This window comes from Cyrtonyx montezumae, unplaced genomic scaffold, assembly GCF_038088225.1.
Source record: "Cyrtonyx montezumae isolate F1298 unplaced genomic scaffold, pur_monq_1.0 scaffold_3, whole genome shotgun sequence".
Taxonomy (NCBI): domain Eukaryota; kingdom Metazoa; phylum Chordata; class Aves; order Galliformes; family Odontophoridae; genus Cyrtonyx; species Cyrtonyx montezumae.
In genome coordinates this window covers 50,522,845-50,547,716 of record NW_027072034.1, presented here as the reverse complement: position 1 = coordinate 50,547,716, position 24,872 = coordinate 50,522,845, and the positions used below count along the sequence as shown (strand labels likewise).

At 35.4% G+C, this 24,872-nt stretch overlaps 2 protein-coding genes across 12 annotated transcripts in view; one reads left to right on the top strand and one right to left on the bottom strand.

The window, feature by feature from the left end:
* DMD (dystrophin) overlaps positions 1–24,872 on the top strand; it is a 961,436-nt gene that overhangs the window by 609,579 nt on the left and 326,985 nt on the right. For all 11 annotated transcript variants that reach the window (XM_065741536.1, XM_065741534.1, XM_065741531.1 and 8 more), the window contains 2 exons: positions 10,865–10,966; positions 18,156–18,264. In XM_065741536.1, coding sequence (XP_065597608.1) covers positions 10,865–10,966; positions 18,156–18,264 — 211 coding nt within the window. The remainder of the gene's footprint in view (positions 1–10,864; positions 10,967–18,155; positions 18,265–24,872) is intronic.
* The window catches only part of GK (glycerol kinase), a 499,514-nt gene continuing 497,065 nt past the window's right edge, over positions 22,424–24,872 (bottom strand). The window contains exon 22 of the transcript XR_010622505.1: positions 22,424–22,436. The gene's annotated coding sequence lies outside the window, so the exon portion shown is untranslated. The remainder of the gene's footprint in view (positions 22,437–24,872) is intronic.

Below are 24,872 nucleotides of genomic sequence, written 5' to 3'. Positions count from 1 at the left end.
CACTCTGTTTCTTCCTACTGACTACTCTGCTGTTCTGTGTGTATTTGTTTTTACTTTACCTGGAAGATAAATAGTAAGGGAGTCCTCAAAGAGAGTGTGTAACTAGTGGTTATGCAACTGACTTGGTTCCTATCCCTTCAGAGGGTCTGAACAACTTTTTTCTTGATTACTGCATTTTTTTCTCTAAATATGTACTTCTTCACTGTCCATTTTAATTGCAACTCTATTTACCTTTTTTCTTAGAAAGATCAGATTATTTTAGAATTATATGGGTTTCTTAAATTTATAGAAATATCCAGTCATTTTTCTTTTTTATAACAACTGTGAATTTGTGTAAAACTTACATTCAACATTCTGTTACAGTCAGATTGCACTTCTTAAATATAGTGCATGTAGTATTTCTGGATTGTGAAGTCTTTAGAGAAATAATTTAGGCAGAAGCTGAAGGGATGTTTATAGACTTAAGGAAAATATGAGCACTTATATCTTGTGAGTCCATACAAATTTTAATAAGCTGTAATATGCTATGACTGAGTCAATGAGAAATATTTAAGCAAAATATTTCTTAAAAATCCAGATACGTAAAGAAACAAGACCTTATCTAGTAAGGTAAATACAATAAAAGCTTACAGATAGGCTAATACTCTAGTTACTTTTTTAGTGCTAATTTCCGTTTCTTATGCATATATTTCTCATAAGCTATTTGTTGAGTTTTCTGTTGCTGGTAGTCCTTGAAATTGAAAAATTGTGGTGAGTAACAGAATCTAGCCATTATTGGCAGGAACACTTTGCATCTATTGTCAAGAGGAATAGACTATTATGTTGTGACTGCTGTGCTCTGCTTGTTCAGTTACTGCTAGAATATTAGTAGCTATGGAATCGGAGAGTGGCACTGCAGTATTAGACTAAGGAGTGAAAGCACTAGCGGTGTTGTTGTGGTGTGACAAGTCATTGCCACCAGGAAATACAGCTTTGAGCTATAGGTCAGAAACTCATATGGATGAGCAAGCAAATTGCATGAAGGAAAAACTGATTAGAAAGGTTGTGAATAGAAGCTAAAAGTGAAAACTGAGTTTAATTTTTAAATGTGTGCTGAAATCATAATGTGCTCTGTTTTGGAAGAAATTAACTAGCCTTCTCCAAAATATTAACATTTAAGTGATTTCTCTACTGAGCAGGTATAATTACTTTGAAAGGATCTATATCTTTACTTAAGATATATTAACATAGACTTAGAGCTAGCATTTATAAAAATGGCACAACATTGTGGTCTTGTTATATTTTCAATTGCTACCTTTTAGAATTTGCCTGATTTATTTTCCCATTCAGTCCACTTAAATATTATTGTGAGACTTATTATCTTTTCTCCACAAGCCAATGGAAAAAAAGTCTCCTCACCAGAGATGAGGACATAATGGTAGTAAAATGCTTCTGAAGCTATGTCTTTGGCTTGCACTGTATCTCTGGAATGTCACAGATTCACTGGAGCTATTTGGATATATGATCAAGACATTGTTAGCAATGTGCTGGTCTAAGAGTGAGTGTCCAAAAGAAATTTTCTTTAATGTTACTTCTTTGCCTGAATATCTCCGAATTTTATCCTTTGAACTTTTCTACTGCTAGATGTCTTTTGGACTGTTAGCAATGCTGTTTGCTATGCATACAACTCTTGTGAATGTAATTCTCCCAACTGACTACACAAATTTTGCACACATGTATGTCAAAGAGTATATTCCTCTATTGTTTTTTTCTTCTTTTCCATTTAATACTTTCCTTATACAAATGCTTAGCCTCCATAATAATTTACTCTTTAGAATTAAATGTCCTGGGGTGTTGAGTTTGATTCTAATTCCTTTCCTATTAGAGAAGCTGGAAATGCTCTTTTCCAACCCAAATAGACAATCCTGGCCTACAGGTTGGACAAATGTCTGCTGATGGTGCTGCTAACCTCTTTTGGTGATCTCAGAATGTGCATGGAGAAGGGAGGTAGTGGTGCTTGCTCTTCCACCAGTCATCTGAAAATCTTGAGCCAGCGTACCTCCATCAGCCATAGGAGGATGATAAAGACCTGGATTCTTTCAGGTCTTTGCCTCAGAACTCCTACTTTCCCTACTACATTTGGGATAAAGATAGTTTCTTGGGGAATTATGATACATTAAGGTGACGACGTGTGGAGAAGTTCAAGAAAAATGGGAGTTCCTGTATTTCTAGGACCTAGCAAAGAAGGAGACTCTCAGAATAGGAAGTAAAACAAGTGCAGAAAATCGTGTTCCCAGTTTTAACTCACTGAAACTGCTGTCTCCTTTAAACATTTCCTCCAGAGAATATTAAACAGCACCTGATGCCTTTCAGTCACCTTGCCTTCAAATTGTCTTACAGTTTCACTGGTCCTTCACACTGGCCCACTCAATTTTCCTATCGCTTCCCTCTACTCCCTCTCTAATTCCTGGTTGTCATTCATGCCTCTCTTTACTGCTCTGTACTTGAGCCCTCTTTTCCAAGGTTTTTGCAACTTTGATTTTTACCCTTTTTGCTCTGACTCTGAGTATAGTTTTTATACTTCTTTATTGACTGAGATGTTCACTTGCCATGTATACAAACAGCTTACTGTGTAAATTTTTGGCAGATAAAGCTGGCCATCTTTAAAAAAGAAAGAGTAACTATTCTTAAAAGTAACTTGTATTTGGGTTTTGTCCTTGATAAGCTTTGAATGACAATAGGAGAGCTGTCAACTCTTGTCAATCACTTCATGATATTCTTGACAGTCTGGAGTTAGAGAGGAAGGGAAGAATGTGACTGTGGACTAGGAAACCTAATTGCAGACAAATAGAAGATTGAATGTTCATCCACATGAGAGAAAGTAAGTGTTGACAGGATGTTCCTGTGTTGTTTTTTTCTTCCATTAGCCTTGATTTGTCAGTACCTGCTTGACAAGCTAGGCAAGAGAAGTTGTATTATTGATTCTTTTACATCTTCATTTTCCTATTGTTCTCATAAATGAGTAACTTTTTATATTCTCTATGACATAGGTAGTTTACATCATTCGCATGTACATCTAGGGACTACGTGCCCTAGTTGGCATCTGTATCTCACTTGGCAAAAGGTTGAAACATGAAAACTTATGATGATCAAATATTGTTTGATTACATAAAGTACTCTTATTTTGAATGCATTATTTAGCTCTACAATAAATGTCAATTTAATCAAATCATGTAACCAGAGCATGATATATTCTGAATGTCTATCTTTTAACATTCTTTTCAAGAATCTTTTTATGGTACTTTGAAGACCAACCTACTCAGTGTTTGTTGTTTTTTTTTTTTGTGTGAAATTTATTCTTTAAAAGTTTTCATTAGTCTGTGCCCAAACTTGTTCAAAAAAACCTGTTCTTAATAGTATATTAACTGATATTCTCAGCAACTGGCTTGTGAAAAGGTAGCAAAACATTCCCATTGAGTAGTTGTTGTATATTTAATCTGTAACAGAATTTTTAGCCTTCGGGTGGACTGTAAAATCTGTATCCCAGCATTTTGGGAAATATATATATATTTTTAATAGGCAATAAATATTACCTTCCACACTAAATATCTTTTAGAGAAATAATAACATTGTTCTTGAAAACTTAATTGAAATATGGGAGAGTTACTTGGAAGTTAGTGATATAGAAGCCAAAAGACAAAGCTGATGTACTTCCTTGTGCTGGTAAGAACCATTCTAGAAATGTTCAAAGTCACAGAAGAATGTGGCTAATATAAATGGCCAAATAAATAGAGGGGGAGACTTAAAGAAGGTGCAGTTTATCACAGCTGTATTGAAGTACATCAGTATAGGTTTTCACAGAATATTTCCTTTTCACAATGTACCGTTTTTTTAACATTTTTCTCATTTATTTATGGTTTATTTTGTGTCTTTCTCTTTTCCTAAACAGAAAACCTTCTTTCTTTTCAAAATGCATTTATTGAAAGCTCTTAAACACTCTCTTCACTGATAATTCACTTCTCGCTCTCTGATAATAGGATATCACTTAAGCTGTAACTCCTGTGAGGTGTATATTATTATTACATATCTATGTATACTGATCACCTGTAACTTACATTACTAGTATCCAAAGAAGAGCTCAAATAACTCCTGTACTGCACAAGGTTCTTTTAGGTTTGACTTTATTTTGACTAGATTGCCTCCAATATTTATTAATTAGTAGGTTTTTTGTACATTGCTAACTCCGTGAATTTTTGGCAGTTGATTGTTTTAGTGAGTTTGATTTGTTTTGCAGTAATTTGATTGGTATTTGAGTAAAAATTCATGCATTTGATTCATTATTTTCAGCAAAAACAAAAAATCCCAAAAAATCTGTCACATGGAGATATACTGAAAATGAATACTGAAAATGCTCCATCTTGCTGGATATTTTGTGCTGAATTTTGAGGTAGATGTAGCCTTGAGATAACAGGTATAGTGCTTCAAATCTCAACCCTTGGAAGATATGATAGGTGTTATAAAGATACACAACCCATTAAGTATGACAAATCCTGCAGTGGGTAGTGACTCTTTCCACCCCACTGTTGTTTAGCTTTGGTCACAGCTCAGTCCTGCGCATTCAGCCGTTCTCCCTGCTCAGTGAGATGGAAGAAATGGGAAGCTAAAGCTGTAAGACTTGTAGACTGAGGTGAAGTCAAACCCAATCTACATGCACAACCACTGCAAAATCAGAAATTTCTCCACTGTTTCCCATTGTCAGGAAAATGGTCAGCCTTTTCCAGGACAGCAGAGCTCGTCGTGAATAACTGTCAGTTGGGGAAGATGAATGCCATTGCTCTAGTTTTTACTGTTAAGTGTGATATTCCGTGGTACTGGATCCGAGCTATCTGGATCAGCTGTCCTGGCTATGTTCCCTTCTAGTTTCTTGTGCATTTCCAGCTTCTACTCTGGCAGGGCAGCTCTGTGCAAGCTCTACTCAGCAACAACTAAAACACTGATTTGTTACCAACATTGTTTTGATCCTAAATCCAAAACATGATGCCATACCTGCTACTCTGAAGAAAATCAACTTTATCCCAGCTGGGTCACTTAAAACCAGGTAAATCTGTGCTATGGCTGTTTAACACTGGGTACTGTTGAGTAGTGTTTTCTTACTGAGAGAGCTGCTCCAAAAGTAGTGCCTCTCATTTTATGATGTTGGCCTGCAACATCAGAGGTGGTTGTTAGTAGAATGACGATTGAGGTTGAATTTTGCCACCGATGTTCTGTTCCATTTTGTTGCTGTACAGCAGATGTCAAACTTCACATCAGCTGCCAAAATGGCATCTGATGTAAAAGTAAGGATGAAGCAAAGATATCCCACTGAATTTTTCCACACAGGAAAAAATGGAGATCACTGATGTTCATTGACACTTGGTGAATATGTACAGAGACAAAGCAGTGCACGTGAGCACAGTGAGGTGGTGGTGTATGTCAACAATGGTGACAGCAACATGGAAGACAAGCCTCATCCCATGTGGTTGTGCACAAGTGTTGCACTACCAAATGGCATATCAATTAGTGTTACTGCACTCTTTGTATCTTCTGTAGTTCTTATGGACATAAATAGGAGTCATTGCTTTCAGACCAACCTACATAGTTGTTCTCATTTATTGTTTTGCCATTAGATTGTTTATTGAGAGAGTGAGATGAATGGATGGGATTTCAAAAAAGATTTCTGATAGCATACTTGATCATGGATATTAAAAGTACTGCCAACCAGTGTGTGGATATAACTTACCTATTTGTGGTTATAGGTGAGGCAGAGAGAAATGAGCAAACAATATACTTATGAAATAGGAAAGTAAATTCCATTTCCTGAAATATGTTGCTTCTTCTGCTACTGAAACTTCACACTGAAGTTCTACCTTTCATTCTAGCTGCTTTTTATACATTTACATGGTACACAGGACTTCTTATCCCACTTATTCTCTATGTTCTCTACTTCCTATGATTAAGGAAGTCTCCACAGCTGTCTCTTAGGAGATATAACATGGAGATCTATTCTAGGACGGGATGATCCTTATCCTTACTTTCAAAAAAGATAAATTACTTTCACGGGAGTAGATTCAGGGGCATCATCTCTCAAGTTAATTTCATATAGATGCCATGTGAATAGTATTTATGTACAAGGATATAATTTCTTTAATTTCTTTTGTAATCTTATAGCTCGTGCATGGATACTTCATTTTCTGTAGGGAAGTCCCAAAATATTCTATCTCCTTTCATATCTTCATTTTTTTTTAATCTTAGTACACATTTTTTTAATTCAAATACTTATACAAGCATTTTGAAGGCAGAAAAAACTTTTGGGACTACAGAAACACTTATGTAAGGGTTTCCGGGTTCTGCTATGTGTATTTGCTACTTCATTTTATTTACTCTTCAGTGTGGAAACATCAATGCTTACAAATTGCTGCTGATCAGTAAAAGGTGAAGGATTATGAGGACAATTAATGCTATTTTACTGTATTTTATTATAACTTCCAGCAATTTTTACTATTTCTTCTGGTAATACATACCATTTTTGGAATAGTACAACTGTTGGAAGACAAAGTACAGAAAGGTATGCTCATGAATATCCCATTCAAATGATGTGTTACAGACTAATTCCATAAAAGGCTTATCTGAAAACATGTTATAATCAACAATGCCTTCTTAGAACAGAAACATATTTTGATTTTTTTTCTAATTATCTTTTGTAGCCAGAAACTCATTTGAAAATCAATCTTTGTTTAATAAACTTGGAAGAAGGAGGAAAATGCAGTGTCTGAGCGTTTTACAGATTGCCCATAGCTGCAAAGTAGTTACAAACTCTGAAATTAAGCATTTCAGTTTTAGCAAGGGGATGGGCTTTGTATAGTGTTCTTTCCTATTAAATGATTTCTTCCTCCTAAGGATCTTCATAATTTTCTGTTGTCCAAGAGCTGTAGTTAGATGAGCATTCTTGTTTTTCACAAAAACAGGTGACTAGTCTTCATCTATGCTGCTAAAGGAAGGAGTGTTTTTAAATCGAATTACCTCTATTTTTTTTCTTTCATCAAACCCTAAGAAAGGAGGATGAAGTTAAATTTTGTAACACTGATGTTCCCTGAGCATTTGCTTTCTATATGGAGAAAAGTGAATATTCAGGAAGTTATCAAACCTTTTCATCTCTTACATAGAAAAAAAACAGAGGTACAAGCTGGTTTCTCCTTGAATTTTGAGGATTCGTTATCTCTGGTCTTTATTTTGGAATTCTAAGTACTGGTATCAGTGATTTAGGTTCTACTTCGTTATGGCTACGGAACTGTTAACAGCATGCCCTAAATGTATTCTAATAATATTGTATGAATATCTATATTAAATACCAAGAATGCTATATTGACTGCTATTGGGCCTACCATAGAGGTTCAATGCTCACTGTGGTGTAGCTGAACTTCGTTGTATTTTAATTGTCTCCTCTGTCCATGCTTCTTTGTGGAGGTTCAGCTTGTTAGACTCTTCCACGTACAGGAACATGCAGAGCTGAGTGAAAAGAAAAATGAGTCCTCTTTTTAAGACCCAGAATTCTTGAAGATAGGAATATATTCACTTTTTTCATTCACTCTTTGTGTTCACTGAATCAATACACTTGTGGGAGAAAAGCTCATAGCCTCTTTCTTTTTTTTTTTTTTTTGTAATCACATTTTCCTGCAAAATATCTGGGAATAGTAACCTGAAAGATGAGTGTGATTATTTCAGTGAACCTTCTTACATGTGTGAAAAAGAGAGTCTAGCTCAAAGAGTCTTTATTTTACATCTCTCTCTCATCTAAAAGACAAGGAAAAAAATGACAGAAAATTACATTTAATTATGAATCTTCATTTTTTACTTGTGTATCTGATTAATCAAGAGTCTTTTTGAAGTTTGAAGCCTCCAAATTATTTTAGGTTTCAGATTTAGTATATTTGCTTGTTCAGTGTCACTGTTTGTCGAACTTAGTAAGCATTTTCCTTTCATTTTATTGCTTCTTCCTTGAAAAAAAAGGTCTTTAATCTTTATTTAATGCAATCTCGATAAAAAGAGATTGAAATAATTATTTTAAATCATACGAAGTAACCTTTTTTTTTTTTATTTGAAGGATGTAACTAATTTCCACTTTTTGCATTGCGTGTCGCTAAGAAGATGTAGGTTTAATCACCCTGAGCTTTTCCTTTCAGAAAATGACCTGTAGATGTTATGACACTGGGAAACCTGATCTTCATATTTTGACCAGTGTTACCAGCAGTATTGTGCTTGCAACTTTTTCAGCCTGTGAATTTAACTAGTAGGCTGAGCTGACATATTCAGTGCAGCAGCCAATATGCTTTGTTCTGCACAGGATTTTCGCTTGTTTAGGTACTGTATTTTAACACCAGTGAACATTCTTAAATGTTATCTTGTGAAGCAAAGATGGCCTTTGTTTGATTGTTTATCCATGTTTTGAGGAACAGCAGTTTCCAATGATGATGTATTTTAATTTACTACGTGTGAAAAGAGCTATTAGCATTTTCATCACCCAGCTCAGAAGTAGCTTTACAATCCCTGCTCGTAAATTGTGAAATTCCTGTAGAATCAGCTCTGTCTCACAGAGAGAGTACTGCATCTCTCCTACAGGCATTCTCATGTAGAAAACAGTCAGTGTGGTAACAGAGTTTCTCTGGAGTCAAGACATTTCAGAAGTAATGTCTTTGCTTTTCCCCAAAATACTGATCCCCAGACACAAGTATGGACAACTTATTTGTCTTAAGCTTCAACAGTAGCTTAACCTGTGTCACTGAGAGCAGATTTCAGGCCCTGCTCTCCAAGTTCACTGTTTGTTCACTAGACTTGGGCACAGTTTCTTTCTTACAAGCAACTGTTGGAGGCTAAGTCTTTTCCACGTGCACTCTTATCTGTTGAGCTGTACTAATATAGTGTCACCTAGCAAAGGGATTTGAAATTGCTGGGAGCTTGCTCCAGACAGAATTTGTTATAGCATCAGGCAGAGGACTGTGCAGACAGCTCATTCAAAGTTACTGCAGGGATTTAATTTGCCAGGTGTGTACTTATTAAAAATCATTTTGTGATGTTCTTAGATGACGGTGGAGTTAATGTGCCATAATGATAAATTAACTAACAATTAACCCCAGCGCATAGCACTGTGTTGGAAGCATTCCTGAAGCACATTTCCCTCTGGTTATAACCAGAAGTAAACTAGTTTGTGCACCCACAAATCAGTTCATATTCTCCAAAGTACATTGAGTAGGGGAGACTGAGAAATCCACTCCAAAGGCACATCTATGCAGTTTAAACCAGTAGTGTAGATGTACCTGTGAGCTTGATATTCTGGAATTTTGCAGGTAATTATAATGTTATATGCAAATCTTTGAGACATCAGGTGAAACAGTGCAAACTAACAAAATAGTGGCAAAATGTTGGGAACAGTTTAAAGGAAGCACTCAGAAGTGTGTTCTTTTGTTTGTCAAGATAGAAAATTTCCCCTCATCAGTACTTCATGATGTTTTGTCTTTATGTGGTGTGTAGGAAAGTAGAAAGATGATAATACAGTATTAAAACAGAAAGAAAGAAAGACTTCACTGAGTGCTTGATGAATGTGTTAATAAACTTCCACCCCCAATATCTTAGCCCTATTGTTTGTTGCTTTTCTCTATGAATTTGTGCAGGTACATCTCATTAATGTTCAAATGCATAATAAAAATAATACAAAGGTGTTTCAAACATCATTGCAAGAAATCAGGCAAGCTTCATTTTATTTTATATTTATTGTTTATCAATGTAAAAAAAATAATATTTGAAGGGATGAATAGGAGATAGTAGTGAACTTAACAATACTTAATTATTTTTGCTGATGATCCCCAATGCTTTCCAGGTGAATTTTCAGTCTGTGCTCTAGACATATTTTCTATGCTAAGTAGAAAACTGGAGCAAGGTGGTCTCTTGGTGAGACTTGAAATGAGAAAAATTTCCAAATTTCCACAAGTTTATTCAGAACAAGTCATAGCACTAATGAATTGCGTTATCAGACAGTCACAAAACTGGCGTAGCACCTTGTCTGCTCTCACATTGACATTAACTGAGATTTTGGACAGAAAATAGTTGGATAGTCATAAGGCATGAAGTAATCAAGCTGTAAGATAAATGGGAGTGGAGAAGGGAGAACAAAAAACCACTGAATTTACGTATCTCAGATAACTATGGGATCTGTGTGTATCTCTTTTGGTTATGTGAAGTGTTTAAACTTAAAACAATATGAATCTTTGAACTTAAGACATAGTTTGCTTCTTGTTACACTTTTCAGGAATTTGTTTCTATCTATTTTTGGAGCTTCACACATTATTTAGTCAGGACCCAACAAAAAGGAAGGTATTCTTGGAGTTCTTATGTGTTAGCAACTGGATGACACATTTCCAGATTAAAAAAAAAAAAAAAATTGCTAGAGTGCGCTGTTTCTAATTCAGTGAGGTGCAGTTAGTAATAAGTGCCTCTCTCTACTTTTATGAGCTGTCACTGTTATTACGCTTTTGTTTTGAGTTTGCTTCATGTCTGTCTTCTTCAGGATGAATTTGGCAGCTTGGCAAGAACTTTATTGAAATGTTTAGCATAAAGGGTTTTGTTGCTGTTAATGTTGTTAACTTCAGGCTTTTGTCCCTTTTTTTTTTAACCCTCTCTGGTGACCCTTTTTTTTTTTTTTTTTGTCCTCAGCTGCTACTGTTCATAAGTTTTCCAGAAACCAGTCCTGAGCAGAAAGTAATTTACTGGTAGTTTACAGCCTTCCTTTGTGGATTTTTCACTCTCATTGCTTATGCTGCAGTTAATCTACACTGCTCTTGTTTTTATTTTTCAGGAAACTGAAGCAGCAGTGCAGGCTAAACAGCCGAATGTGGAAGAGGTTTTGTCTAAAGGGTGTCATTTATATAAGGAAAAACCAGCCACTCATCCAGTAAAGGTAATGAAGCAACCTTTAGCAATATCCATTACTGCGTAATGGGTTATGCTTCCCTTGTTGTACACTTGTCCTTGATGTGCTCTGTTTAAAATCAATGACAGAACTTGGCAAAGAGCATTTGTTCTGTTGTCACTGGATAGCCAGGAATAATGTAGTGTACTGAGCTAGAAAATTTTTTGCATGTTGTGACGGGATTATTTTATTTGACATTAAGGTTATTTTACTTATTTGAGAGTAATTCACATTTAAACCTGATGTAAATTTGTTGGGCTTAGTTAATGGCATCAGGTAGTCTTTTTAAACTACTTTATTTCAAATTATACTTTCCTCAAAGTCTGTAAATTAAAAAAAAAAAAAAGAAACAAAAAAAAAACCCACCACTTTTGTAGTTAAGATAAGAGTCAAGTGGTAAAGAAGGACTTTTGCTTTTAATTTTTCTCACTTTAAGGGAGAGATGGTAATATAAAACTTTGCCACTGAATACATCTGCCAGAATTCTTGTAGTGTGACTTCTCTGATTCTGTCTTGGAGCTGAGAATGCACTGTTAAAGAGGTTTGCTCCCTCCAACCCTTCTTTAGAAAAATATATTATAGAATCATTTTCCGTGGTACAGAAATCAGTTGGATAGTTTACACTTAGTTTCATAAGAATATGTAGACCTTCATTGGGCCTTAGAGTATCATTTACTGTCCTTGGAACCATGAAGCAGGAAATAATGAGCAAGCAGCCTTTCATGAGTGGTCCAGCTGCTGTTGGAGATGTAACTACTAGTAAGATCACTGCTATATCAGCCAGTGCTTGGTTTCTTGCCTTGTAACTGCTAATAAAGGCACTGATGATTAAGAGCTCACTAAAACTGATAGTGGCTTATTGATTACAGTATTTATTGCAATTACTTCTGACTGGATAGAGGTAGTAAACTTTGTATTTAGAGCTTTTCCTAACCTACAGTTGTCAGTAACCTAATTTTATAGAAAAAGATTTCCTCACAAAGCTAGGATGTCTGTAGGTGACCTGAACAGTAAATTTCTTGTTTTTCCTATGTGTAGCCACTCCACCTGGAATACAGTGGATTATTTTCCTGCTTTTACAAAACCTCTTCTAAGTCTTACAAATCCCACCAACTGAATGGCGATTCATAGAGGCATATGGATTGCACTAATTTCCACTTTAGAAAATGATACATTTAAGTATGTTTAAATTTTTCTTCTTTGTCTTCAGCAGGGTTTTTTTCCCTTCTTTGCTATCTATGCTTTCTCTTCTTTAATATTAGTTTTCCTAAACAGTGGAAAAATACCACAGAGGTGAATTGAAGGTGACTTAAAACTAGTGTGTTAACGAGACTGAGCAGAAACAAGGCTTATGACTCAGTGTTGGGTGAAAATAGCACTATTGTTGTTGGGAATAGAAACATATCATCTGCACACTGAATGGATGATGGAACAAAAATCCCGCTACAGTAGCTGTATATTCTCACTGGGTAGCAGCCATCTTAGAATCTCTTAATTTACATTTTTAAGCAAAGAATGTAAAAGAACAACAGAAAGTGAGAATTTTAGCTTTCTAGGTATTTATAACTACATTTAAAGAGTAGCAAACTAAGTGCTGACACTTGCAGGGAGAAATAGTAGTACGTCTTTGATTCCCTTGACCTTGGCATAAATACTGTGAAATGATTCTGTTTAGGTCAAACTTCTGATATAGGAGTGTATTCTGCATCTATTTCTTTTAAGTGTTCACATGGAAGACTGCAAACTACCTGTTTTTACCAGACCTATTCAACATAATCAACTGGAGCAAGATAACTCTTTAAAAAAATTTGAAGTTCCTTCACTTGAAGTTTTGGTAATGATATTATAAAATGTATCTGTAAGGAAATGAATAACTATTTGTTGAATGGTGGATATTTCATTTCTTGTCCCTCTTTAATTAGGTATTACTTTTTCCATTACTATGGAGTTCAATTAGTTGAACAACCTGTAAAGTTAATTTCTGGTTCACTGTCTTGTACAGTAAGTAATAAAGCAGTGTACATATACTGTCAGGGCTGCTGAATAGCTTTCTTGGTGATGTAAATTTCCTTACTCTTCTTCCTGTTTATACTGAGTTTGCCTTTTGCTTTGATTCTTAACTGAATAATCTCCAGCAGTATTTGTTATTTGTATGTTCTAAAACAGGCTTTTCAGCCCAAGTAGAAATAACTTTCTACATAAAAGGTATTTTCTGATAGCAGAAATTACTTATATTCAAATTGTGGTGTTTCTGAAAAGGAATTAACGAGGTTGCGAAGTTAAGCACTCAAATATTAGAAAATTGTGAATTAAAGTTGATGTGGTGGCCTGTTTTAGGTTCCCTAATGCAGCACAGGGTATGGAAAGCACTCACACTGTGAACAGCGATTCAGTACTTAAACTCATGCTTGTTGTTTAGTTTGGTGCTGCAAGCTGCACTTTTCCTGTGAAGTATTCAGTTTCTGCTGTGAAGAAAAATGGATAATTTCCTCATAGGCTGTTTCAAGGCAGTCATCACAGTGGTGTCTAAGTGCTTCATAAACATTGCTTTATTTTAGTTTTGTATGATTGCTTTGTATTTTCCAGAGAAATGAAAGGAAGAATAATAAGAAAAAAAAAGTTCAGTGAAAGAAAACATCGCTAGATGCCAATCTGAAAAAAAAAAAGTCAATAAAATTGCAGTTTTCTGAACTTGTGATATTAAGCAGACACGTACCGTAAATGCAAAACAATTTCCCAGGCAATTACAGCAGAAATGTAAAAAAAAAATGTGAGAGTTTACTTGAGACTAGTTTGTGTTTCAAGCAAATAAAATATTTTATTTAAGAACATTTTGCCATAGCAAATCAACTCCCATGGAACAGTGTAATAATTTTCTTTGTCTGTGTTTACATATGGGAACTAAGGCACAGAGTGAATTTAAATGTAGCAGATACCTTTATATGTCAAATCTGAAACACCAATAACCAGGTTCTTCAACATCACATTATGTCTCTTTTATTTACAAGAGAACTGTACAAACTTCGCTATTTCAGTTGCAGCTTTGATTACTGAAGAGTTCTGAAAATAAAATAGTAACACATCATGGAGTATCAAAAAATGTGTGTTGGGAAGCATCTTTAAAAGCAGTAATTACTTGCATGCCATTGTTTGATAACTTTGGTAACCTGATACGTCCTTTTCTTAGATTCTTTTTTTGATTTTTCTATCCCAATTCACCACAAATATTTCTTTACAATAAATGACGTAAGTCCTCTGGACTTGATTCATACTGTAGGCCTGTCCTGTCTTGGAATGTTGTTGAGAAGTTCAAGGTATTAGTGCAGTTATGTGCATTGGGTCTGAATTTATGTATGTGATTGACTTTATTCTGACATTCCATAATGCTTTGCTGTTTGTCTTTGCAACCTTTATAATACACTCAAAATACTACAATGAGAGCATAAATTGAAACCCTTTCTATTGAAACATAATTGAAGTAAGGATTGAAACTGAGATCCACTCTACTCAAACCCCAGCAATTATATTTTATTACATTAATCACAGCTGTGGATTTTTAGATTTTCAGTTGTTTTCTTTTTCTTATATTAAACCTATCTCGCTTTTCCAACAGTAATTCTTATAAAAGTGTCATCTTTACTTTGCTTAAGAGTACTGCTCAGGTCTTTAAAGTAAGCAATAGACAGTAATATAAGTAATAAGCTGATTAAATATTCATGTGTTGAGCGTGTGCTTCATTTGGAACTTTTCCAGATTTTTTTTATAGATTAGATTATGAATTCTACTTGCATTAGGATTTTTTTCTATACTCTTCAGTGGGAAGTCCCAAGATTGGAACTAGAACTTTTTACCTAGGATTAAAGTTAGCTTGTCTTTAAATGGGTTGGTTTTTAATTTTTAACTTGTACCAGTTAAATAAATACTTGATTAGCTGTCATGTTGGATGTCCAGAATGTTTAGACACAGAATTTGGGCTAAGGCCTTAGTAATATTCTTGATTTTCAGTGAAGAATCTATCTTTATGTTATGGTCTACTCTGATGCATACCTTCACACTTTCACAATGCGTGCTAACAGTGTTTATACTGGAACTTTGCAGTATAGAACTCTAAAAATATTGTTGGTACATGAAGCCCTAATATATGCTGATTCAGGAATCAAAAAATGGAATAGGACATGGGGTCCTTTAAGCCCTAGTACTTCAATAGTCAGACACATTTATATTTGTGAAATGAATTTCATGCTTTCGAAACTTATGTCAAGTAATCTTTACATGGATGGAGAGGGAGAGGTTACTGCTGGTGACAGGGGCAATAGAAAGAACATAACCCCAGTCTCCTGAATAACAGCACTCTGAACGGTTTACTCGGGAAAGGATATCTGTGGCAAAGGAAAAGCTAGTTTTCCTCCTGTGGCACTCCATTTCTCCTTTCCGATCTTTCTGATAATATAGTGTTGGAATGAAAGGACATAAGGAGTGCCTTTTACAACTCACTTTCATTCACCTCAGTCTTCCATTTAAAATACTACATCACTTTTCAGTCTAAATACTCAAGTGCTGTTGTAGTCAACAAGATTCTTTTATGTATGAATATTGCCCTCACTTTAAATGCCAGTCCCAGTGCTGTTTAAGGAAATCAATACATCAATAAAAGTGTTCCTCAATGCAACATATTTTAATGTTAATACTTGTCACTAAAACTCTAGAGCTTCAATTACAGCAAAGTTATTGTGCTTGATGAGGTTAACGTTTTAATGTGTGAATGCTAATTTATGGCAGATACAAGATTGGATCAAACTGTAATTTTGATAGTAGCTAGTATCAAACTCTTCTCTCTTATTAGTGGTGTAGTTGTTGCCTCTATTTTGCCATTCCTGAAAACAAATCTCTGGCTCACATCCATGTGAGGGAAGCAACTACTCACAGTGGGGGCCTATATTATATTTATAACATTCATATCTCTTTCCTGAGTTAGTGTGAATATGGTAAAATGGAGCCAGGCTTTGCAGTGTAATCTCTTCAGCTCTTAAGGGCTCTCAGTGCTTGCTGCTACTGCTGAGTAGATACTGGTGCAGTCATCTAATTTTATGACCTGGAAGGAGGTTCAGCATGAAAAGTATAAAGAAATCATAATGTGGGAAATATATTCATGTGTGTGCCAATAATTAACAAAAAATTAAGTATATGTGACTTATGAAATGTTACAATATTGTGCATACTTAATTGCTTTTTTGTGTGATCACCATATTCTGTTAAGGGGGATAACTTCTGATATTCCTGACTCTTTATTTTAAATTATATGCAGTTTTTAACCTACTTTTGGGAATAAAATGATTTTGTGGTACAGAATTCTATTCTCTCTCCTCTGTCCTACCAAGAAGAATTTGCAAACAACAATCTCCAAAATTATACCAACTAATACTTTAGCCTCCGTTGATGACAGATATAAAAGAACTTTGCCCATTTAAGAGTACTTTTGGTGAAGCTTGAGTCAAATTCTGTAAATAAAATTTTATGTTTTGATGCCTTGGGCATTAAGTGTGTATGCATACATGTATGTACATGCTACAATTTAATGTTTCTTCTTCCTTACCCCTCTTTTACTGATCCCATTAGATTCAAGATTAGATACTTAAACATATTCCTTAATAGATATCCTTTTTCCATTATGGCTGGATATTAATTTAGACTGTCTAATCGTGACTAGACTATAAGATTGCTTAAAGCACTGCTTTGAGGCATTGGTATACTGGACTGCTTTCACAGAATTGCAGGGGTTGGAAGGGGCCTCCAAGAGATCATTGAGTCCAACCCCCCCTGCTAATGCAGGAACTCTTCAGGAAGTCACACAGGTTGATTTCCAGATGAGTCCGGAATATCTCCAAAGAAAGGGACTCTTCAACCTCTTTGGCAACTGTTCCAGTGCTCCATCACCCTTACAGTAAAGTTCTTCCATGTGTTAGCATGGAAGTTCCTATGTACAAGTTTTAGGCCATTACTCCTTGTCGTATTGCTACAAACCACCTTGTAGAGCCTGGCCTCATCCATTTGTCCCTCGTCTCCCTTTATGTATTTATATACCTTACACAGATTCTGTCTGTTTTCTTTTTCTAAGGCTGAACAGACCTGGGTTACTCAGCCTTATATGGGTTTTGCATGCCCTTTTATTACCGTTGTAACCTTCCATTGGACTCCATCTAGGAGGTCCTTGAGTGTTTTGAAATAGGGAGTCCACAATGAGACATAGCAGTCTAAATGTGGCCTGACCTGGACAGAGTAGAGGAGAAAGATCACCTCCTTCAACCTGCTGGCTGTGCTTTTGTTTGTTTGTTTGTTTTCACCTACAACTGGTCAGGGAGCAGCTTGAAAAAGAAAAGCAGACTTTAAGAGTTTAGAGATGTCAGCATATAATTAGCATGCTTCATTCTACTTTAGAGTCCCTAAAGTTAGGAATAAAGAGGGGGTAGAAACCGTTTTCTAGTCTAAATGCCTATCATGATCATCTGTGGACTGATATAATTCACACTCCAGGCTTTCAAATAGGCTTTGCATAAAAGTAGCAGCTTAGCCATCAGGACTGTTTATGATTCCTTGAGGGCTCCTAAGAATTGCAGAGATTTTATTAACATGATTTGTAATACAAAGTTCTCCTCCCAATTTTAATTTAAAAAAAAAAAGAGCATCTCAGATTTATGGTGATTAAAAACAGACTAATCAGAAAATTTATCTTAGGAAATCATCTGATGTCCACAAAGGTCTCTCCATCAGGGAGCCATGCAGACTGAGGGTAAGGAGGAGGCCTGATGAGAGGAACCAGACAGGGTCCTGAGTGGATGCGCTCGTATGGGGCTGCAATGGGGCTGAGGTTGGTTAGGGAGCTCTGTTTGTGGCCAGGGTCCAGCTGTAGGTTGTCCCTGAGCTCCAGTAGGCAAATTTCTGGGAGACAAGATTCTCTCACAGCTGTGATATTGTGAAGCTTTTTTTCTTTTTTTTCTCGTTCCATTTGGGTCATACTGTATTCTTCCCTCTCTTTCCCCTTTGTAAAAATTAATTGCTGTTTCTATGTAGTTTTGCTGTTGTTGTTGTAAATTCAAATGGTCAATCAGATGGGGTAAAAAAAGAAAGTTGTATTAATTAATGTATGAGAAAATTAATGTATTTTTAACTTCTACTCTAGAAAAAATTAGAAGACTTGAATGCAGATTGGAAGACAATAAACCACTTAATTCTACAACTGAAGGAAAAGCCAACATTCAGAGAACCTGCCCTTTTCTCTCCAGGTGTCTGTAAGTGCTTCTTTGTATACGCCTTCTAAAATTATGGCATTCAACCTGTTTTTTTTCCTTTCACTTTTGTGTAATGTGTCTCAAAAGACAAATTTGTTTATATATTTGCTGAAATGATTGTGATGTGTTTTTGAAATTATTATGTTTCAAAGCCTTGTTTCTTTATTCAGTGTATGGAAGAGACTATGACTTCCTACCTTAATTCATGAAGGAAATATGGCAGAGGGAAAATAATTGTTCAAATTAAGAAGTTATAGTGGTACAGGTCGAATAGATAAAAGTTTGTCACAGAATGAAATTCTGAAAATAATTTATATATGTGCTGGTTGAATAAATTGGGACTGTTTCATGACAAAGCATGTTTATTCGTGGAAAAGATTGTATGAAGTTAAGTGTTAACTGTGATATACACCTATGCATATCCTGAATTCACAAATATACAATGAGAGACTTGGTCTGTTTAATTTTAATTTTGTAACTTTTTTTTTAAACATGTTTCTTATATCTCTTTGTACCTGCTATCTTCTTAGAAGGACTACAAACTCATTTTTATCTCCTTGATACATATATTTCTTACTGCTTTGCTTTGAAATGTATTGATTAAGCTGGAGTGGAAATGATACATAATTGAGGTACTGGGCTAAAGGCTGAGTTTCTAAAGTCAAGGCTCTTTACTTGGTAGTAAACTGTCATCTAAGTTGCTTGGAATAGAGAGTGTTTTTCCCCCATACAAGTTGTAAAGCTGCTTGATGATCTGCTCATATCTGGGAGAAGTGTCTTTTACTCTTAAGTTGGTGATAACATAGGCTGTAATACTGTGACAGAATCGCCTAGGATTTGATTATTTGTAGAATGTGTTATAGCTATTAGCATTAATTAATTATTAGCTAATAGCTCTTGCTATTAGCATGTTTTAATGGATAACATATGAGAAAAGCTGATGCTGGAGAATTCTGTATCTTCTGCTAGTGACTTTCTATGATAGCAAAAAAGAAAAATGTTTTCCTGGGAAGTAAATAATTGCACCACTTAGGCAAGATCCAGAATATTGGTGTTAATTCAAGCAAAGCAGATGTCTTGCTTAACAGTGTGTTGAATCTTACTAGATAGGAACTATAATTCATTTTTTGTGATTTTGAACTGCCATGGTTCTAGCGTTGATCTTTTTCTTCTAAAAAGGGTAAATAGCACTTTATTTTTATTATTTATTTATTTTGTTTTATTTTTTTAACTTGTGGCACAATAATGTTCTTATTTTACAGGTTTTTGTTCTAAGGCACACCGTAGAAATTCATTTAATGACATGGGGGAACTGAAGGAGATGTGTAATCATTTCTTGATGTGCTGGGTCACTAAACTCGCTGTGTCAGTTTTGCATGTCAGCAGGTTATGTCAACCTCCAGTGGGAGGGAGTATTTGTGAATTTACTGTTACAAAGAAAGTGGTAGTAACTGAACAAGAGAGAGAACACAGCATAGTCATTCATCAGATTCCTATATTAACTAATCTGAAGTGGAATCTGAAGCTGAAAAATAGCTAAATTACTCATTTACCTTAATGCAAGATGTAGGCCCTGACCTGCTAACGTTTCTGAGACTCAGCAGATGGAATTATACATGCAGAAAATGAAAGCACTAGTGTTCTCTACAGGATTAGGTTAGGAAGTAAGATTGATTTCCTTTCTAGTGCCAAGAGCACTTAAAACGTGAACCTGTGCTTGTAATGCTAACTCATAATTTTTCTTTATTTGGGTCAGTTTACTGCAATAACATCATTATAAATGTGTTATCATAAAATTGTACAGTTCAGAAGGGAGCTGTGGAAACATGTATTCTTCTTGTCCAAAGCAGGGTCAATTAGAGCTGGCTGCTCAGGGCCGTGTCCTGAAGGTTTTGAAGCCAGATTTTCCCCTCCTCAGGAATTGTAGAGAGCAATGTAGCTGCCTCTCACCTTTCTTTTCTCCATACTGGACTACCCAACTGTCCTCATGTCCTCACAGGACATGTCTTCCAGCCATTTTTCAGAGTTTTACCATCCCCTGAAGTGCACATGTTATTCAAGGTGTGGCCATATCAGTGTTAAGTATAGCATAAGAATCCCCTCTGCTAACTGTCTGGCTGTGCTGCGTTTGCACCCCTAAACCCCATTTGCTGTCCTGACTGGGGAGCTGATGCTGAGCTGCTGCTGTCACCAGGAGCCCCAGGTCCCTAGCTGCTGAGCTGTTCTCCAGCCACTTGTTTCACAGTCTGTTCCTGTGTCTGGTGTAGCACTATTGCAGGTACAGTACCCAACATTTTCCATTGTTGAAGGTAGGATTAGTAGTCAGTGTGAGTTGCCTGAAATACTGCAGCTTTTTTGTAAAAATGAACAAAATAATTTTAGAAGGACTCTGTGAAGCAATGGAAGTATCTCCTGTTGATAACTTTTTGTTTTCTGGTTCTGCAAAGATTTTTGTTGATGCCTGTGTTGCTGAGACTGAGGAATTAAGATGTAATTGGTTAACTTCTACTGCCTTGTCAGATGTCATTTTGTCTAGTCTGGTTACAAGAACTCAGCCAGAGGGTCTTACTAAATATACCATCTGGTGGCTGTAAAAGAGGGAAAGGACCCTTTGTATAATTATTTCTAGGTCTCTGTATTATGGTTTGCTTGGCAGAAGAAATACTAAAAAATGTCCATAATATCCCGCAAGGCTGGCGTACCCTCAGGCATAATGAACAAGAACTATTTTTCCTGCGAGGAAAATGTCTTTAGCTGAGGGGTACGTCTAAAACATTAGCAAAGATTGACTTCTAAGACAAGATGATTCAGGAAGGAAATCACACTTACTATCTCGACATGACATTATAACATGAAACTGTGTCAACGTCTCTATCTAAATAACTCGATGCATAGCTTAGCCAGCAGTTTGAAAACACTGTAAGTAGAGGGAGGCAGTTTTGAAATGTGCTTTTATAGGACAAATTTTAATAGTGTCTTTAGCATTCGTCAGATTTCTTTTGTACTGAAGTGTTACCTCTGCATTTACTTATTAAGTTGAAGTTACACAGTGCTTTGTAAAATTTTGTGAACACACTGTGGGGTAGGAGACATCCCTGACTTAACTCTTGAAGAGTTAATTTTCCTTTATTCACTTTCATTTCAAGGGAAAATTTTGTTCACTTTTGTTTGGAATTATACTTGAAAATACAATTTCTTCAGAGGATATATATTTACTCTATGTCATGCTGTACTTGAAGTTAGAAAAATTTTAAAAACAACAGAATTAAAACAGTTGAAAATACTTAGTTAGCTAATTTACTTTTAATGGGTCTCTTTAAAAAGTACCACTTTCGTTTTACAAGTTGTAATTGAGTTAGAGATGCGTATGGCGGAGATGCTTTATATACATTGATAATTATAGTATATTTAAGACAAATAATATGGGAAAAGTTGTTACTGCTTTCTGAATGCATACAACCAAATCTGTTGTCTGCTTTCAGTGTAATTTGCTTTGAAGGTAGGAGCTGGGGACTATAGGCATGGAACTAAAGGTTTAGATTCTGTGCATAGGGGAATAAGGCTTTTCTGGATTTAGAATTAATTAGGGAGAGTGTAGAGGAGCATTGCATCAAATTGAGTCCATGAAAAGCAAATTGTAGTATGTGGTTTATGAGTTGTTGTAACTTCACTAAAGCACAACTCATCATTGCTTGTTACTGTATATGTTCAGCTGAGATGTAGGAAAAAGATTTGGAGGCAGTCACCTCCTGGGTCTATTATATTTTGAATTTTGGGTTTCAATTTGAAAGAATGGTATTTGTGAATCTGTGTAAACTACTGGCAATAGTGTTTTATTCCTTGCTTTTATTTTGATATTTTATTTGAAGGTGTGCTTCTTAAAGCATGTCTCCTTTGGTTTGGGAATGATTAGTTTCATGGAGAAACAAGAAGCAAACAAATCCCCACCTAGACTAGGCTTGTATGAGTTTATAAAAGTGTTTTTTTTTTTTTTTTTTAAGAAAAGAAAGCCACCACTGTTACTCTTTATGTTTATGTAGATCAGTTAATGTGGCTGAAATTCATGTGCGTTGCATTGCTTAGGGATGTAACATAGCTTAAATATCTGCTAGGGTAACTAAAGATGTAGCTAAAAATGTACTGTTACTGAGATTGTATGTCTTTAAGGAAAACTGGCAACAAATAAAAGCATGTGTGTAAATTAAATACCTTGATGCAATAACAATGTTTAAAACTATAATCCAGTGACTTAAACTGAAATTATTACAGTACCAGTGTCTATATTTTGTGCATTTGTAATTTTATTTTCATTTAGATTGCCAGGTGAGTGACCTATTTTTCTATTAGTACTAAGATGGGGAGTTGTACAGGCTGGGCACAGCATTAAGAAGGCTGTCCTGGTAATTCTCTGATATTATATTTGGTTAGATATTTTCAGTTGGATCTTTTAAACTCTAACTGTTGAAATATATTTATTTCATGGGCTTCAGATATGAATCATAATAGAATAGGCAAGCCCTGTTTCAGTTTTCAAGAGACAATGACAAAAAATAAGGAACAAAATGACAGCAACCAGCTTTGGGCAAAAATGCACAATAGGAACATTTTTTTTTTTTTTTTAGCAGTATTTCATACGTGCTTTGAAGCAACCACTATTTATACACTATGCACAATGTTTGAGTGAACACATATGCTCTAGTTTGGAACTGTCTTTCTCAGAATTTTTGAATGGTAGCCTTAAAAGTCATGTAGGTTTATTGTGTACATGAAGAGATAACTATGTGTGTATTTAGAGGGTAAATTAGAAACAAATGTACAAATCAGGGAGTCTGTATTGTTTAGATCACCTGACACAGCTTAATTTAGATCAAGTAAACTCCAAAATAATTCCTTGGGGGAAGTCTGAGCAATCTAGGAACCTGCGTACCTGTGGTGTTTTCAGTACTAGTGCAAATGTTATTTATAAAATACATTGCAATAATACCATTTAAAATACATGTGTGTGGGACATGATAGGTACTTAATATTACAGAATCATTTTCCACAGAGTTGAGCAGCTAGAGATCTGCAGTTCGCATCTGCTTTGAAAATAAGTTCTGCGCTGAGTTTAGAAGGCATTGCTACTGCTAATAGTCCATTTAAGTTAACATTAAGTTTAGGACACCAATAAATAAAATCACTACCATGCCAGTTGTGATAAATACTGTTCCCAATGGTGGCCATGGTTCAGAATTGTACAGTTTGCTGTGTTTGTGCATGCAGAATCTAAGGGAAATGTCTTTATTTAGTATCATTTAGAATTCTGTTTAACTCTTTGGAAGTTTTACTGAAACAAAGGATAAAAAAGCAAAAGTGAACTGGGAATGATGCAATAAGGAAGCGTCATAGAGAATAATTTGAGTTTTTGAATCAGTGCTGAGCAGTAATAAGAGTGAGGTCTTACATTATATATTATATATTACACTAGAGATTGCTCACTCTAGTATAAAGTAGAATAGTAAATGAATAGATCACTGTCTTCACCTTTTCTTTTGGTTGTTCTGTACCTTTAAAGGAAGGAATAAATAATCTTTTATATAAACCACTTTAGTTTGTTTGGGCTTGTCATTTTACTTCACAGGCTTGTGTAGTAAAATGTTCACAGTTACCAACCTGATTTGGCCCTCTGATTTGTACATCACCATATATCCACTTTCCTATTGTGTTCAAGAATGAAGTTGCCTGATTATTCCATCTTATTTTCACTTAGAAGCTTTCTCACTTCTAATACATGCCACATCTAACAAATAGCAATATGGCACAAACCTGAATCTGTTACCGTTTGATTGGAGATTTTTCAAGGTCAGGACCCAGTTTCACAAGCAGTTCTATTTTTCAATACAGCTGACATCAGACACAAGCTGAAGACAAACTTGTCTAATAAAGCCTTCAGATTCAATTTTCTCTCCGCATATAGCTTCAGGAATCTCTGGAGGTCATTCACAGCATGTACTGCAACACCAACAGGGAGAAGTAATGAAAAGAGTCTGGATAAAAAGCTGACACTATGCCTCCAGAGCTGCGTGAATAATAACATAATAAGCAAGTTTATAAACGCAAATCTCTATGATTCTTAGAATTTCAGTCTTGATCTTTATGGCATACATTGATGTGAGGATTTGTTTCTGGATTATCTGACAGATAGAAAAATACATGCCAAATATTACTTGAGCCACAAAAGCCTGATTTAAATCAAAGGAAGTAAGGTTCCCACATCTTATTTCAGGGGTCTCACTATAGGTTACCCTTTGAAAGTGTCTATGATAAACATCTGTAACAGTGCAGTTTACAAAGGGAATATGGACCTGTATTTTGATTTTTCAGGGCTCAGTTGATTAAATAAAACTCTGTGGGTTACTACCCAGACTTTTTATTATACATATACCTATGATGAAATGTAAATAGGAAAGTGAAAAAAGGATTTGTCTGCTTTCACTGTTACTAAAGGCAATATGGAATCCAGGTCTTTTTATTTTTTCCTGCAAGTTGTTGAAAGAACAGCTGTCAAGATTTATGACCTAACTAAGAGTAATGCTATCATCAGTCTTTCAAAGGATCACATTCAGCTA